Source organism: Convolutriloba macropyga, chromosome 14, assembly GCF_964194025.1.
Source record: "Convolutriloba macropyga chromosome 14, txConMacr16.3, whole genome shotgun sequence".
Taxonomy (NCBI): Eukaryota; Metazoa; Xenacoelomorpha; order Acoela; family Convolutidae; genus Convolutriloba; species Convolutriloba macropyga.
The window spans coordinates 36,934,075-36,952,407 of NC_134481.1; the positions used below are offsets into that span (position 1 = coordinate 36,934,075).

At 37.9% G+C, this 18,333-nt stretch overlaps 1 protein-coding gene across 1 annotated transcript in view; it reads right to left on the reverse strand.

Moving 5' to 3' along the window:
• LOC142353472 (supervillin-like) overlaps window positions 1–6,431 on the reverse strand; it is a 71,962-nt gene extending 65,531 nt beyond the window's left edge. Inside the window, exons 1-2 of the mRNA XM_075405726.1 lie at window positions 6,380–6,431; window positions 5,949–6,097 (exon numbers count right to left, since the gene is read on the reverse strand). Of these exons, the coding sequence (XP_075261841.1) occupies window positions 5,949–6,097; window positions 6,380–6,400 (170 nt within the window). The 5' untranslated portion in view covers window positions 6,401–6,431. The remainder of the gene's footprint in view (window positions 1–5,948; window positions 6,098–6,379) is intronic.
• Between the last annotated feature and the right edge of the window lie 11,902 nt (window positions 6,432–18,333).

Genomic DNA, 18,333 nt, shown 5'->3' on the forward strand with positions numbered 1-18,333 from the left:
CTCCATCGAATTATCGATTTTACCTTGATTTCATTTCTCTCGCAGACCTCAGCAGAACTATGGAAAAAACGAAGTTCAAAAAATTCGAAATCTTTGTAGTGTCCAGAAACTAAGAGACCAGTAGATATATTACGCTACACACAATAAAAAATAAAATAATGTCATTTCAATAACTTCGACAACACTAAAATTGCATGATCCACAGGAATGCAGTTATGTTATGAAAACCAAATCTACTGTGTGCCGATACGTCTCGGGATCTCAATTTTTTAAACATTTTGGCTGCCTAGTGCAGACATTTGATTCAATTTGACCTCACTCATTTCTAAATTTACACAGAAACTTCCCTAGCACTAATGTCTGAATCGCACTCGAACGACTGAATAGTGCCCAAATTTATTGTAGTCTGGTTCAACTCAGCTGGGCTTCAAATTTAACTAGAGCTTTTATAGACCTTGTTTGAAGTGAATATTTGGCCTACTGTTGTTGACTTTAGTAGTCAACTGCCACCAATTGATTCCATTTCGTAAAATTTTGAATGAAAGCGATTATATTACGCAAAAATCGTCACAGTTAAAAATGATAAATCGATAATTTCTACAAAAACAGGCGATTAGAAAAGTGCTCCAAAAAATTTTCGACAGCGATCAATACAATGGAGACGCACGCGATTGTTACATCTATTATTACAGCATTAAGTTTTAGTTCATAAAAAAATTCACGAAAAATTAACCGACTAACGTCAAACTTATTGCACTCAAATGACTGGCAAAGGTTTAGATTTGGATATTGATAGCTTATTTTCACTGGTGACGTGTGGGGGTGGGGGCAAAAAGGGGGAGAAGATATCCAAACCACCTATAAAATCCCCTTACAACGTGAGTTTACACCAACACTTGGATGGATTGCTTGGTGAGCTGGCCTTCATACTATAAATTGATGTTCCCTGAACAGTTCCAGCGAATCGCATACTTAGAGAATATTTCGGTTCTAAGAGCATTGCTGTGACTATGCCTTCGGCATTTCCGATTTTACACTGTTTCTTAATAACGTAAGGCATGAATTTATGCATATGCATATCATACTGCTTTTTTCGCTATTCCTTTAAAGTCCTCGGTGACCGGACAATAGATCGAAAGGACAACAGATCGAAAACAGAAAAATTGGGACAATAGATCGAAAATCATCCTCTATTCTTATTGGCTGAAATTAAGCATTATTTGCGAGCTGCAAAATAATTACCACTGTATGGCCATGCCTCGCGAGCCATGGCCATGCCTTAGCGGCCCGTGGGACTTGATATAAATCTATCACAACCGAACAAAATATCACAATAGAACATGTTATATGCAGTTAATAAATGAGCGCTTAAATCTGATTGGCCAATACGCAACTTGATTTATTTAATTTTCTATCTATTGTCCCAATTTTTGCTTTCGATCTATTGTCCTAGCACCAAAGTCCTCACCCTGAGTCTGTGCCCGTTTTGAAAACTTTAATAATTGCATACCCGAGAAAATGAGTGTCTAACAGTCACGTAGCTGAGTTGACAAGAAAGTAGCATATTGTAAAGTGTTCATTTGTTTATTCCTCGTTTTCTTTTGAAGCTTTTGCAATGCTATAACAAAGACGCGACTGGAGTTGGCAATTTACAGGAAACAGTATTCGCTTATTGGACTCCTTGACTTAAGTTACATTTTTTTAACTCCAATTGATACTTCGGCATGAAAGAAGTTTCGTTGCTCTTCTTACGATATAAGAAAACAAGCTTCATATGGTTTCTCATCTCCGATGCTTCAAATAGCTTTATTCTTTGAGTGAGCGTTTGGCAATAACGATTATTTGACAGATTATACGTTCTAAGAGTTACCAAAGAATTAAATTCATGCAAGCTGACGAAAATTAAATAACATGACAGAAGCTTTCTTCTATCTAATTGATATAAAATTTTGAAGACAAGTATTATCAGCTATGGGTCATTAATTACGTTTTCTACAATGCAAAAACTGGAGCCGTTAATACATATATCGTTTACAACATCTCCGATTAACAGGAAGTATCAGAGGTTAACTAATGCATCTAGTAGTTGTCAATGTTAATGTAAGGCACATTTTTCAGACCTCTAAATCATATGCGTGCAAAAAAACGCAGTATAAAAATATCAAAACCAAAATATAGCATTATAGGTTTCATATAGCATTATAGGCTTGGTAGACTTAAATTAGCTTCAGTCTTGCTGGAAATTAAAGCTTTCTGTTGGGTACCAAAAAAGGAAATTTTGCCTTTCGTACTTGTCCGTTACACAGTTTCGCCTCTAGAAACTGAACAAAGCAACAATTGGAGTGGGAAAAAAATTTGCGCCCTGTTTAAGATACCCGAACTCATACAGGATTCTCATAAAATTGTCTGGAAGAAAAGGACATGCCCAGCCCAACAGATTGCCAGAAATTAGCTGCAATCAATTCCTATAAGCCCAATTGGGATTGCAACAAAAAGGCAATGAAAAATTATGGTTTTCTTAAAACAAAATAATAGAAGTGAGTATCGTTTTGATTGGATTTGATAATAATTCGTATTCTTAACAAAAAAGAGAGCAGTATCAATATTAATAAGCCTTAATTCTAGTTTATCAAAAAAACTGAAACTCCGAAAAAGTAGCGTGCAATTACATTATATTATGCTTCTATAATTGATTTGTTTTTCTACATTAGCTCCGTTCAATGTAGTTTGCTTTGGCGAGTAGCTACTGTTTTACAGAACTTTGAGCAGAATCCGCCAAGAATAAAATTAGCCTTAAGAAGTCAGACATAACCAAAAATTGTCTCAAACGTATTGCTCTCAACAAGGAACTCGCGTTTACTGGCTGAGCAAGTTAATAAGTGGACTGATGGGGGCAAAAAATAGATTCCGCGGGGTCAAAATGGGAAAGGGGCTCAAAGTCATCCAGAAGTTATGATGAATCGGATAGTTACAGTCTCGTTAAGGCAAGAATTTGAGAACCTAATGCCCTCTAGCTTTATCGGTTAATCCTGTTGATTCAGGTGAAAATTCATTAAATTTGATAAAATAAAAAACAAGAAAAAACGGTTCTAAGAAAATTGGCCCAAGAAAAACTTGACATGACTACACCACAATAAACCTTGCTTAAGAACAAAAAGGAAAAATGAGGTAAAACAAATTATTTCTGAAAAAATAAAAAAAAACAAGGACAAGCCGTGAATTATTGACCTAAGAATGCATTTGGAAAAACATTTAGAAAAACGAGCTCAATAAACAAAAAACACTATCGAACAAGCGAATTCTTACTCAAACACCCTTTTTTTCTCACTCTATTTGAGTGCCAAAAAATTACGCGGTAAACAACTTCTTTTTTCACTCAACTTCCTGTTTTTGCCTGGCCAAAAACTTTGCTTCAATTTGCCTTAAAACATAACGCCCAACACAAAATTTTTATACTGAAAAGGAACAAAATAATAGCCAGCTAAGACGACGTGGTTCCTAAAAATGTTTGCAAAATGCTGCCGGTTATACTAAACTTAAGCGTTTAAAGCAGCCACTTCCAAAACACTATGATAGCAAATAATTAGATAATTGACAAATTTCAAATCAACCTATAAATTAATTCAAAAATCTAAAGGTTTTGCAAGTTAGATTTGCCAGCACGAGACAATAAGTTGTCCTAAATCAGGATTGCATTTGTCTGAACTAAGAACAAGGGCAGTTCGCGTAAACTAATGGTATAGTATGAAAACGACAGACAAAACTCAATAACATAGTAAGAATTGCTCTCGAAAGACTAGTGTTAGCGCTTAAATGTTGCAGATTCCAATTCAGTTGGGGTTGGGCTTTGGATGGCAATTAAATTGACTAAAGGGGGGCTTCAAATGACCTGATGGTAGATAACTGTATACAAATATTAAGGTTTGAAGTAAGAAAATAATAGCAAAATGAGGTGGTTGAAAAACCTCAAAACTGAACCTAAATGCATTATTTGATACTGATTGTCAAAAGGCTTCCAAACTCACTGTTACTAATTTCCGTAATTGAGACAAACATCTTTAACTGAAGAAAAAGGAGTTTAACTAAAAAAGTGCTTAAAAATTCCCCAAAGAATCAAAATACTGACAATTTTATCTCACATACCTTTCTCGCCGTTCTCAAAATGCGACGTGCACAGAAAACCACTCTCTTTTCTATCTGCTATTCAGCAATTTGACCTAAGCACTTTTTTCGCGCATTTCTCGTCCTGTTTTAAATACCTTCCAACAAAATTACCGATAAAAGAAGATGCTCCACCAATACTCCTCGAATCACAGAAAAGGAGAGCGCCTACATAGTAGCCAATGAGAGGCTGACGGCGGCTATCGATGGCGAATTATCGTATATTGAGTTTACAAGAAGCCATCATAGGGGGCTGACGTCGTACGAATTGCTCTCAAACGACTGGTGACGGGTTGTCTTTAGTAGCAGCTGGTTAAAATTTAAGGAGTCTCAGTATGTTTACTTCATCTCATCAGTTTTGGGGAATCGCCTACTTAGAGACTAACAAGGCTCTAAGATCAATACTCGGCAAATTAAAACCCTGGGTATTTGCCTGTTTCTCAAGACAAAAAGTCACTAAATTGCGTGGATTAGACAAAATCGGTCACGCGAAATTTCGTCTCAGGAAAATCGCTGCAGGACCAACAGAAATAAAATATAAATTTCTTTTGAACGCAATTCAAGAGTAACCAGGATTGCATATAGCTAGCGCATTTAATAAGAGTATCCTATGCCGATAGATTAGCGCTTTTTATAGCATGTTTTTTATGCTTTTTTACGTTGTCGAGTTCGTTAAAGTTCTTTATGAAAGAATTTTAACACAGATCTGTCAGCATCTTTATCTTAACTCTGCAGATTTTGTAGAACTTTGCAGACCGTACCCAGAAAATTTCGTCCCCCTTCTTCGGTCTCTTAAATACGACTATCACCCAACAGCGATAGCAAAACGCCCGGTTTTCTCCTCATTAAAAAAATTTCGACATTAAAGAGCTGATAAATGGAAAAGTAACGCTGACGCTGCCAAACAAACTTACAACCAAAGCAAGAACTGGCCTAGAAGTAACAGCAAAAATTTTTCCTCTTGATTTTGAGTGCCTTTGAGTGATTTTTTACAATCAAATAACCGTGAATATTTAATTCGCATAGAGGCTTGCAATCATTTTGTTGAGTAAACGCATTTAATTTTCCTGTCACTGATGAGTCCGTGTCACCTGTTGTTATGGCATTAGATCTGGTACAAGAAGCATTAAGTTCAAGCTACAAAACCGCAAAAAAGCGGATTATTTGCAAACGGCACATGAGAATTTATTTTAATGTGACGTACACAATTACAACAATAAGCGAGTCCACTCATCTTATACTTACCAGCATCTGTAACGAAGGCAATTTTGTTCGAAAGATAGAAACACATGTACCGGTTTTCTGGAAACCTTTCACTGGAACACTTTGAATACACTAATTAGAATTTTCCAGGTTGACAACTAGGGTCCATATTTCAAACTAATTGTGGAAAACTTTGCATAGTATTCAAGTCTTTCTCTAAGCTAGACCCGTCATAAAAACAAATCAACTTTCCAGATGTTTCACCAGCATCCAAACATTGTGCGTCATCATTTTTTCAAGGTACGCTGCTAGAAGTATGGGCTACATGTCCATAGTGAGATCGAGAGGGAATAAAATACTAAATATATTACTAGGTTCAATGCTGACATGGTTCTAATTTAAATCAACAGACCACTAATTGAGTCTGGCGTCCCCTTCCTGTTCGTTAACTTAATCAATTGCTTTCTTCTTAATTTCTGTAAACTGAAGCAATTTGTTCAACTCCCCTCTCATTGTGCGAGTCGAGAAGAATCAATTTAACATAGCCGGCAGATTGCCGGAAAATAGTCGCGCTAGACGCTTACCGGTTATTCAATCGACCAGTTCTACCCTCAATGCTCAGATTTTTTGCTTCAATTTGGTCATCTTTTGAAACACGCTCTTGCCAGGATTGTCGAGACTGCGTCAGCTGCTTAAGACGGTCAGCAATGCTCAATTTTGTAGAATCGGGACCCTAAGAAATTTCATTTCCAAATTGCAAATACACGTGATTCAACCGGAAATGAGTTTTTTGTAGACTGGCAGTTTTTAACATCAAACTTTGAGTAAAAGATAGATTAATCGGATAAAATCGAGTGTACCGAACAATATTGCGTCATGGAATCTGTTATCGACAGCTATCTAATTTGTTGTTGGATATCCATCAAGTTCGCATTATTTGAATGTTTCCATAACTTTGAGTAATAACTTTTGAAGTTTTCAAACATACAAATAAGTTAGACAGAAATTTACTTACCTTTTCATTTCCAGAGTCCATCGTAGACTATTTTACGGCATATCAGTAACCTGAAGAATATCAAACAAAAAAGACTAATTTCAGACTGAGTGCTCGCAGATTTCCAGCGCACTGAATGCTAAAGCTGCCAAGGACAAAGTTTTAACATTTAGTGGGAGTAGCAAAAAAAAGACTCAATTCCTGTTTAATGAAGTGCAAAAATTGTACAAAACTAAGGTAATGCAAGTTTACAAAAAAAGTTTTTTGACGTTCTAAAAAAGCAAAAACATTTCATGAACATAACAGACTAACGTCGGGCGAATTGCTCTCAAACGACCGGCGATCGGTTGACTTTGTCAGCAGCTAGCCACGGTCGAGTGACCTCTGGGCACTACCTCTTTATCTCATTTCTGAAGACCAAAGTCAAATGGGTCAGACGAAAAATCAGCCAAGCGAAAAATTGCAAGAAAGAGACAAAAAAGATTAATATTGCTACAAATTGCTTCTGAGAGCAATAAACAATGATTTCCTAAAAAGTGCCTGTTAGATTATTTTTGATTAAAAAAACATTTCTACTATAACTCATTGTTAAAGAGGATCAGAGATGGTCACATTACGCCACATAACAACAGCTGAAGTGCGGCATCAACAAAGAGAGAGAGAGAGAGAGAGAGAGAGAGTGAAAGATAAAAAGTCAACGAGAAAGAAACGGAACCCAAACCGACAGAGAGAAAAAGAGACAAGAATATTTTCCATGATTGTATTCGACTCTGCAACTTCTAGTTTTCTAGCTTTGTGAAAAAAATCATAAAGAAAAAACAGAAAAAGAAAAATCCAAAATAAAAAAATTCAGTTTCGCAGTAAAAAAAAATCAAAACCATTTTTTGTCTCGAAAGTTCTGTGAAATAACCCATCTCCAAGGATTGAAAAGTTTCGTTGGCCAGTAATTGTCGTCGAAAAGAATTTTGATAAATTTTTGAAAAAAATTGCAAATTTTAACAAAACATTGCTTAAATTCAAGATATTAATATCTTAAAAACAATTTCATTGTCTCAAGAGACTATCCGATATCCCTGTTTCAAGCCTGAAATAGTGAAATACTTTCACAGGCTCATAAAGATCCATACATTTGGAAATTTCCAAAAAATTTGAAAAGCTTAAATTTTATCCAATCATTACTAAAACTGGAGTCATAAAAAATGTTGATCAATATCTTATTAACTCTGAAAAATAAGCAGCAGCTTATTATCAAACCTTGGAGGAGGCCCCAGGGCCTCTTGCCGCAAAAAATTGAAAAACATGAAAAAATAGCAAATATTTTTTAAATACTGCTTAAATTCATATTAAAATCTTGAAAAACATTCCATTACATCTATAAACTATGCAGTAACGTATTATTGAACCCTAGAGGAAGTTCCGTGGCCCTTGAGGCTAGGGAAACTTAAAAAACCGCAAATTTCAAAAATATTGGAAGTTTAAAAAAAATTGCTAAAACTTGATATTAAAAAGTTGAAAATTAATCCATGACAAAATATTTTCAATAATTTATTACCGAACCCTAACGGAGGCTTTTTCGACCCTTGAGGCTCAAAAAATCTGAATGATGACTATAAATGTTAAAAAATTGGAAAAAATGGCAGAAAAAAATATCAAAAATATGCTAAAAATCGTGATGTTTAAATTTTTCAAGACATTCCATTTAATCTACAAATTACTCAGAAACCTATTTTCAGACCCTAGAGGAGGTTCCTTGGCTCTTAAAGTTAAAAAATCCAAAAAACGACAAATATCAAAAAAAAATTGAAAAAAAGCAAGTTTTATCAAAAAAATTGCTAAAATTTATGACATTAAAAAGTTGAAAAACTATTCCATTACCATTAAAAATTTGTCAGTAACTTATTATCGAACCCCATAGGATGTTTTCTGGCCCCTGGGTCTGGAACGACCTGAATAAGGAAAAAATGTCAAAAAATTTGAAAAAAATTGCACAATTTGTCACAAAAAAATGCTAAAATTCGTGATGGTAAAATGTTGAAACCGTTACATTACCACTAGAAACTACGCAGTAACCTATTTTTAAAACCTAAACGAGGTTCCTTGACACCTACGGCAGAAAACTAAAAGCTTGAAAAAAATTGCAAAATAGTATATATTTGCGTTTTTAGCAAGCGGTTGTTCGTCAGTAGCTAGCCACGGGAGGGGGGGGGGGGGGGCGCCCGGTGCTGAATGGGGGGCAACACTGGGGTGGGGGGGGGGGGGCAACTGCTCGGTGGGGGGCAATAGGGGGGCTCAACAGTGGGGGTGTCTTCAACCTCTAAGAACCGCCCTTCACACCATAAGTATAAGCATGAGTCTCCAAAACAGTTTGAGCTGAAACAGAGCTGAAAGGCTCTAATAGCACAATGCCCGTTGGGCGCTACCTGTTTATACCGTTTTCAAGACGAAAAGTCAAAAGCGTCAGACGAAAAATCGGTCAAGTGAAAAATCGCATTTAAAAAAAGACCGACAAGACTAATATAATTGCTACAAACTTCGTTTGAGAGCAATTAATAACATTTTGTATTGTTGTTAAGAATTAGCAGCATCTACTGCAGAGCGATTTAAATTCCCGGTCAATAGTATTAAAATATTGCCCACACATTTCTGCACATAGAGCAATCCAAAAAGTAGTAGTAGCAGTAGTAGTTTTTGTGGGGGATCCCACTTGGTTTTCACCCTTCGTTCATTTGCTGAGCTTCTGGTGAGGGTTGCAGTAGCCACACAAGCAGAAGATCGTTCATGTGCACAGGTTTGAATCGTCAAAGCTGTTCCCGAAGAACTCCCAGTACATTCCTGGAATAGATTTTTTGTTTATTTCACATTTTAGCTGAGCTGTCTTTTTGGTGATGTTTTGGATGTACGCACTTCGGTAGAATAAAATATTCATTGGTTTTCTGAGACGTGTTTTAGGAATATTGATCTGATTGAGGCCTGATTGACGAGTGCAGCTTCCCGCTTTGATTTGGATTCTCCCATCAATTGATACCTCATACTTGGAATGTTCCAGATCTAATCGAATAAATACAAGGTGCAATTCTTTAAACAGTGAGAAGGGCAGAATTTTTAGGTAAATGAGTCTGGCTTTGTAGTTCTTGGATGAGCCCAAAACCCACTGAGTCGCAATTTTCTGCAGTCATTTAAGCTGCTTCAGACCTTTTCCTTCTGGGAGAGTAGCCTGCGATCCGTATGCTAGAATTGGATCCACGCAGACAGCGTATGCCTTTAGTTAATCTGTGATGCTGCTGTTCGTTGACAAATTTCTTTTAACGGAAGAGTGCACCAAGAGCCTTGGTGGATCTGACTCGGCCATAATCTTTTCGGCCCATGAGAGGTTTCTGTCTACTTGAACACCCAGATCTCTTTGCGACTCGACTGTGGGCAGTATTTCCTTTGTGATTGAGCCTTCAAGGTTTCCTTTGACATTCAGAGAAGCACTTTTTTTACATTTTGTTTCATGTTGTTTAATTCGCACCAGTTTTCGAGGACTCTGGTGCAGGAGTTCAGCTGCTTGCGTTGACTTTCAACAACAACGTTAAAGTCATGTAGTAGTAGTAGTCGTAGTAGTAGAGCAGTGTTCCAAAAAAATGAACCTTACTAAACACCACCGGTCACCGTCCGTAATCGTTACACTTTGTCGTTTATCTTCACAAACTGTTTCCTGTCGAAGAATTCACGAAACAGTCGCCTATAGACATGTCTCTCAATTTCTGATGTAGAAGATTACGTCGAACGCCTTAGGGACGTCCGTGTAGTTGGTAGAACAATGTTTCTGCATGATGTCTTATGTTTGGTAAATTTCGTCAGGAAATAGGAGTAGCTGCAGTACAGAGGATCTCTCATTCGGAACACAAACTGGTTTTGATGAAATTTCACTTTTACATGTTCATACAATTGCTCGAAGATCAATTTTTCCAGGACTTTGGAGGGACAGCAGTGTAAGTTGATGAGGCGTTAAAAGGACACGTCTGCTTTCTTCCCATCTTTGTCGAGAGGATAAATTTGAGATTTTCCACCTGTCGGGGAAGATTGATTTGTTGATAATGTTCAGAACTGTCGAGAAGGAAAAGACAAGAGCGGGGGCAGCATTTCCTAAAAAGACATTGCTAACTCCATCAGGCCCACAGGCCATGTTTGCTTTCAATTTCTCTAGAATATTCAACAGGTCTTATTTTTTGACGGCGACGCTATTCAAGGTTTCTCTATTAGCAAGCTTGATTGTTCAGATTGAGTCTCGGGTTTGTCATAAACACTCTCAAAGTAATCGTTACGGAAGTTATAATGCTCTTAATCGCTTTGAGCCCTTTCGTAGTTGTAGAACAAAACAAAAGCTGTTTTCAAAAGCTAGCGATCTACTTGTGGATTTTGCTAAAACTGCTGGTCTTGGACAATTCGTGTTCATAAATTTGGAGATCACGCTCTGCGGCTATTTGGATCTCCTTTTCGTTTAATGTCACTGGACTGACCTCGTGTCCTCTTCAAACTCCCGATTCGCTTGATAAGGTGAAAGGTGCCACTGAGTATCCAGGGTTGAAGGCTTGAGCGGTGATTGGTGAAACGAAGCAATTCGTCTCCAGTCGTTCACGAAGCCATTTGTACCATTTTTTCAGGACAAAATTAGGGTCAGCTTTTTTGTAGGCAAACTTTATGTCTTTTATCCTAGTAGTCGGTTAGCAGTAGCTGTAGTTTAGCAAAAATTTGCGAGAAGTGTCGGAGCACTTTCTGCCATCTATTGAGAACGATTCGCTGGATGAATTTTTGAGATGTGAGTAGGTGATGATTTCAGGGTTGTTTGTCAAGACGACATCAAGTTGGTCTTCGCTCCCGTAATGCACGCAGTTTTGTTAACAGAAATCTGTTTATGTATCAAGGAATGCTTCCTCATAGCTATTTTGCGATGACATGGATGGACAATGAGTAGAAAACAAGTTTAGATTAAGTGTTATGAAGATTGATTCACAATTTATTAAGCTGGCTATTTCATCATGAGATTGAAGCTGTGATTTAAGGTCGTCTGCTTTAGTAAGGACGGGTTTTCGGCGGATTGTAGAGGCAACATAGTAAGATGTGTAACGAGTGCATTGTGATTTTCATGGCAACAAGATCCCATCTGCTGGTCGTAACGAGACAGATTCGTTTAATCGCTTTCTTTATTGTAATAAGTACTCCAACATATTCTGTTTTCATGTCCTTTGACCCACTATCTTTTCTAAAAAATACCAGAGGTTGAGAGACAGATTCGGTCGAGAATTCTTCGGTAGGCGATGTTTCAGTGAGGTACAGGATGTCAAATGTCTCGGTGAGTAAGCAGCTTGCAAATTGAGGGTGCCTACGCAAATCAAGAACACTACAGGTATTGAACGTGAATATTCGCATATAGGATTTTGTTTAGTCATTCCAATTTATCGACGGCTACTTGAACCCAGTTGTCGTTTTCTTTTCGTTCGAATTGCAATTTTTGAATGCGGAGTATTTTGGATTGGATCATATCCTTCAGTAACCAGTTGTCTTCTCTGACGGAGGATTTTGTTTTCGATTTTCAATTCATCAGGAGAGAGTTCAGCAAAGATGAAGAAAGGATAGCTGAGTTAGCTAGGTTTTTAGCCTAATTGTTGTGATAACTTATTAAATAGCCCCCGAACAAATTTACCTCCACTGTATTTTCAAATACGTCAGCGCGCTGGACTGAATCAAACCAACACCTTTTCAAGCCTCGCCACCCCAGCCGTAGGCGAGTGAACCAATCTCCCAAACCGTCTCATCAAATCAGGTCATATCATTCTATCTGATTTCAATTTTAGAACAATTTCTTGTGTTTTTGAATGTTAGCAGGCTCCGTGAATGGTGAATGAGAAGTTTTGATGCCAACCCTCTTCCCTCCAGCTGCCCGGACTTGGTCTTGGGTACTTCTCGTACCAAATATATCGACGAGGGTCAAGAACAGAGTTGTCTTCTCTCCTACCCAGTTGCTAAACTGCTAGATCTCTGTGATGTTATCAATCAATACCCAAATCAGAAGCTAAACACTGTTGTAGTAATTACTGGCTTCAATTATCACCGTAGTAGTATTTAAACTTTCATTTTAATCATTGGAACATCCACGCACGCTTCCCTACCACCCCGCTGTTTTCGACAAAATCAGTGCCAGGCTCGTCCAAAAGCATGCAATGAAGACTCATGGCAGTGCCGGACCTTCAGGTCTCGATGCCGATGACTGGCGTAGACTACTTTCTGCTTTCGGGCAAAAATCAACGAACCTGTGCAAACTTGTTTCCAGGTTTGCTAAGAGGCTGGCCACGTCCAAAATACCACCGGATGATTTGATTGCATGCAATGGTTGTCGACTATTGGCTGTGGATAAATGTCCAGGTGTGAGACCTATTGGTATTGGTGAAGTAATGCGTCACATCACCGGGCGTCGACTGCATCCGGCAAGATCTAACATCACTCGGTAGAAACATGCAGCTCTGCCTGGGCCAGAAATGCGGCATAGAACACGTGCCATACATTCGCTTCGCCACAGTTTTGATGATCCCGAAAACAAAGCAATTCTTCTAATTGATGTCTTTACGCATTTAACGTGCTCAATGGACCAAGAGCATTAGAGAACAGGAAAATCTTAGGCCCGTCTTTGCATGTTGCCTTACAGAACGCCTATAGCCACCCGTCTCATCTCTACATCGGTAAGTTGACCATTCTGTCTCAGGAAGGTCCGGCAAAAGGCGATCCCCTTGCGGTGGCAATGTATGGAATCGCACTCCTACTCTTAATAACGAGACTTCACATGACTTTCTAATGACTCGTTGACACAAAAATGGTAGGCTGATGATGGTAGCTTCGTCGGTACCCTAAAAGATATCAGGGCACTCTTCGACAAGCTCACTCAGCTTGGTCCCAAGTACTGATATCTTGTCAATCCTCCGAAGTGTCAGCTGATAATTAGTACAGAAGGCCAGCGCCAAGCGTCAACGGTGTTTGCAGAGACAGATGTGGAAACCACACAGTCACTCGAGTACTGGGATCAGTTATCGGAAGCTCAGAGGCCAGTAAATATTTCCTGAAAGTTGTAGAAACTTAAAACACAAAACGTTTGGACAGACTTGGCCAATTTGCTCTCACCTCTCCTCAGAATGCCTATGCATGTTTGACGAAGGGGGTTCAACAGAAGTTGAGCTTCCCCTTGCGTAGTACACCTTCCATGGACGGAGATTTGGACAAGGTGGAGGGGCGGCAGAGAAATAATCCAAGAGGAAAGAGAACTTTTTTCTCTCACTCTCAGAATGAGTGGACTTAACATCGCCCTCCCACAATGTCTTCATTAAAATCTTGAGCAATCAACTGAACTTTCAAGTCCATTGGCGACATTCAATAATGATTCATTCGAAATTCAACATTGTGAATTAGATCAAACCAAGATCAGTCTCAGACAGTAAGCGGACATGCAACGTGAACTCACCTCGAAAAAATCCAGAATCAAAAACAATCTAACAGGAATGAAGTATACCATCCAGCTGGCCTCGGAGAAAAGAGCAACTAGCTGGCTTAACGCGCTTCCGTTATCAAAATATGGTTTCAACCTCACGAAGACTGAATTCTGTGATGGAATTGCACTTCGCTACACCTGGGAAGCGATGAACATGTCAGCTATATGCCCGTGCGGGACAGAATCTAGCCTCACTCATGCCCTAAATTGCGCCAAAGGCGTGTATACGCAACTACGACACAACTAACTAAGAGACGTGTTTGCAAACTTGATGGATGACGTTTGCCACGATAACCAGATAGAGCCAAAACTTCAGTCGCTCGATGGAGAAATTTTCTTGAGTAATTCCACTACTACTGATGATGACGCTCGACTGGATATCAAGGCAAACGGTCAGTGGGGCTCCCGTTTTAATCGCACTTTCTTCGATGTGAAGACTTTCAACCTTCATGCGACGAGCTGCCCTAAGACCATAAAAAATGCATACAAATGTCACGAGAGCATCAAGCAAAATAAGTACGAAGAGCGAATTCGCGAAACCGAACACAACAGTTTCAACGCACTGGTTTTGGCTTGCTCGGGCGGTGCTGGGCCATCAGCCTCGCGCGTTATGAAGAAGCTCGCAACCAAGGTCAGCGAAAACACCATAAGAGCCGTACGCCGACACCATAAGCTACATCCGAACGAAAATCAGCTTCGCACTTCTGAGAAGCTGTGTTCTCCGCTTGAGGGGATGTCGCACCCTCAAGCCTTGTGTTCTCAGTGAGACTTCGATTAGCGCCCTCGTGAAGGAGGGAAGACTGCACTGAGTGTTTGGCTGTTTAACTTTATTCCTTCGCTTATTCCTTGATGTTCAATTTTTATTTTAATCCTTCCATACCAGTTCGCTATGTGTGCTCTATATATATATATATATATATATATATATATATATATAAATAAATATATATATATATATATATATATATATATATATAAAGGTGCTTTCCTCTCCACTTGTTTTTTTTTCTTGACTGGGCCGTGATTACACTGTCGGGAGAGGAACAACTTGGAGTGCAGCATCTTGCTAAGTGCTACTCATTATCTCATATTTTCCGACCTACATCCATCGTTGCCGGATGTACACGGCCCTTTATTATATATATTTCGACTTATTTAGCGGGAAAAGGCGAAGAGTCGATGAGCTTTCGTAGATCACAAGGAAGGATGCTTGCTGGATTTCCCTGACCTAATTTCCGAAAACTTTTGCATTTGTTTAGATCTCCTGATACTCTCAAGAAGCCTATAATATGCTGCACAGTTTCCCAATCAGCTTTCAGATTTTATCAGTGGCTAGTTTCTGTCATCGCAGTTCATCGTCTTCTTTGTGGAGACCTCAAGACTTTCGGGGCAACCGTTACATACAATAAGTATATTTTAAGGAGATTACGGAGATCATATTGCGGTTATAAAAAATAACCGTTAAATCTTCGGCAAACTTACCAAGTTTAATGACTAGTAGCCTCACTTTCAGTGGGTAAGGAGGTACTCAGTTGTTGAGAGGTTTTTTTTAAATCGTTTCTCTGATTAAATTCTTCAGTTTGTTTACGCCAGCAGAGTTCAAGTGATCAAAGCCAGTGCACTCTATGTAAAAAAAACGTCTGGTTCCCAATCAACAAGTCCTCAATAACTCCACTTCACTTCTTTTACAGTCATACGCTTGCCGTTTATCTCTTTAATTTTGCACATTGCAGGAATTGTTTTTTCAACTGAGTCGTTTGCACGACCAGACAGTGAGCAGGACAAAAAGAAACACTGAATTACCAGAGTACCTACAGACAAGTGTAAACTTCAAGGCAGTATATTTTACACGTATAATGTTACTTGATTATTTATTACAATATTAAAAAAATTATAAATTTCAAAAGAAAAAAATTAAGTTTTCAATCATTAAGTATGCAGAGAACTTACATTAAATTACCAATGCGAGCTAATCCATATTTCCTTATTATTGCTTTCAATAAATCACAAAAAGTTTGCATTCGCGCAATGAAAGTTTACCAAATATTTTAATAGTCAGCAACAAACTGTTTAAAGAAAAAATCTCTTAGATTTCCTTTAAATGTAGCGTTAATAAATGGGGTGAATAAAAGATTTAAAGGTAACTTGTTCATAACTTCAATACCTCTTTGGATTACGCTTTTATCGTAGTGTTTGCTCCTACTAACTAATCGAGAAAAAACTTCCCAGTTCTCTGATGTTTTTACCAGTCAAAAGTAGATACCGAATGTCCATTTGGACTACTGAAAGCTGGTCTTCGATTCGTAATTAGGAGAGAGAGGTAGCAGGTTATTCTGTAGTCAAGCAGGAGGTAAACAGGTAAAATTTTCGGCTGCTCAATGCCTGTAAATGACGCGAATTTTGAACGATGATAACACGCTTTTACTGCCCATCTTAATTGTTTTTTTGGTGTTAATTAAAATGTTATCAACTGTGCTCAAAGTAGGGCTGGAAGTTGTAAATGGCTAAAAACTAAAGGTTTAGTCATAGCATTAAGTAGATTTTTTGGTAGGCAGTCTCTCAAGTTATATAAACATTTAATACTTTTGGCCTTTTTCGTGAGCAGATGCTTAACCTCTGTTTGATAGTTGAGTTCGTTATCTATGGTTACACCTAGATATTTGAGCTTTCTCTTCATTTTTTTGTTTTCGAATTAGTAAGGTTTGTGGTTGATTTTTTTGCTAAATACAAAAGATCAGTTTCATCTGCATTTAATTTAAGTGCATAGTAAAGTAAAGTAGTCCAGTATAACTTCTGTTGACAGCTCCAGTGAATTTTTACAAATATCAAGGTAGCAATGTGATGTCAAAAGAACATTTTGTCAGCGTATTGGATGATTTCACTCGTTCTTAGCCCTAAATCGTTTACAAAAAGATTGAATAAAAGCGGTCCTGGGATTGTACTTTGAATGATTCGATGATTTAATTGAATCAGGTCCGAAGTTTCATCATTCACAAGTACTTTTTGCATTCTACCGCTAAAGAAACTCGATAACATTTCTACGGATGGATCATTGAATTCAAGACAATTCAATTTTTTAATAGTATAGTTTGATTAATTGGGACAAAGTCTTTTCAGAGATTGAGCACATGTAGTTTTCAATAAACTCATTTCTAACGCGCCCAGTGAAGTAAAATAATGCGTCCAATGTACAATATATTCTGCTGAAACCAAATAGTCTATTGGTTAATAATTTTTTTGCATGAAATTTGTCTTCCATTGACGCTTTGTATATGCTCTCAAAATTCTTTGTGAGAGCACGTGTAAAAGAAATTGGCCTATAATTGATTGGATTGTCTGTCTCGCCTTTTTTTAAAGAGAATCGCCTTGGCTAACTTTAACTCTGAGGAAAATTTTTTCTCCTTAAGCTAAGCGCTTAATAGATCTGTGACTGGTCTTGTTTAAACTGCCGAAGCATCACTGAGAGCCCATTCTGGCAATTTCGGAGCTCGATATGTTCAGAGAGATTACATTATCGGAGTTTACGCAGTCGGGGCTCCGTGCTTGGGAGTCTGCGAAAAGGAGATTTCTTGTTCGGAAAGTTAAGAAGAGATTATACCTCATCAAAGAGTCATTCTCATCTAAAATTTACTAGCAAGATTGAAAGTGATGCATTTTGAATTCAAAAAATTGGTAGCTATGGAAAACCTTACGTGCTTGCCTTTAAAGCTTCCATCGCAGTCAGCTTGCATGACTTTCATGATTTTTTATTTCAGAATAATAAAAGCAAAACAGGGCACAATGCAGAGATTTTTTGGATTCTTAAAAAGTAGGATCGCAAAAAAGGCATAATGAGAAACCAAGGCCTGCTATTAAACATAAATCGATTAACGTCGAACAAAATACTCTCGATCGTCAAACAGGGCAATTTTAACCAGGAGCTATAGCTTAGATGAACTTATTTTTATAGGTGCAAAAATATGCCACCAGGGTGTGGTTCGAAACTCCCAATTTCTGAGTACCACTCAGCTATAAGGCCCATGCGGTTTCCAATCTTTCAATTACTTTTATTTCGAACAATCTTTATTTCGAACAATCTTTATTTCGAATGAGAGCAATTGATATCAATCAAAAACCAAAACGTCAAGATTGAAAAGGCCAATCGATAAGGCAAAGAAAATTCTAGATTAAAAGCGCGAAACCCGGGCCGAGGATTTTCCCCAAAAATAACGGGGAAAAGAGTGTAAAGAGTGTAAAAAAAAATTTTACACCGTTAGTGCTACCCTTAATAAGGGTGGACAAAGTGTAATTTAAGAGTGTAAAAAAGATTTAACGGTGGAATAACGGTGTAATTTCTTACGATTACACTCTTCTTAATTACACCTTTAACTTATTTTTACACCCTTATTTTACACCATTAAATCTTTTTTTACACCCTTCCACTCTTCTTCTTATAATTACACTCTTGCATTACACT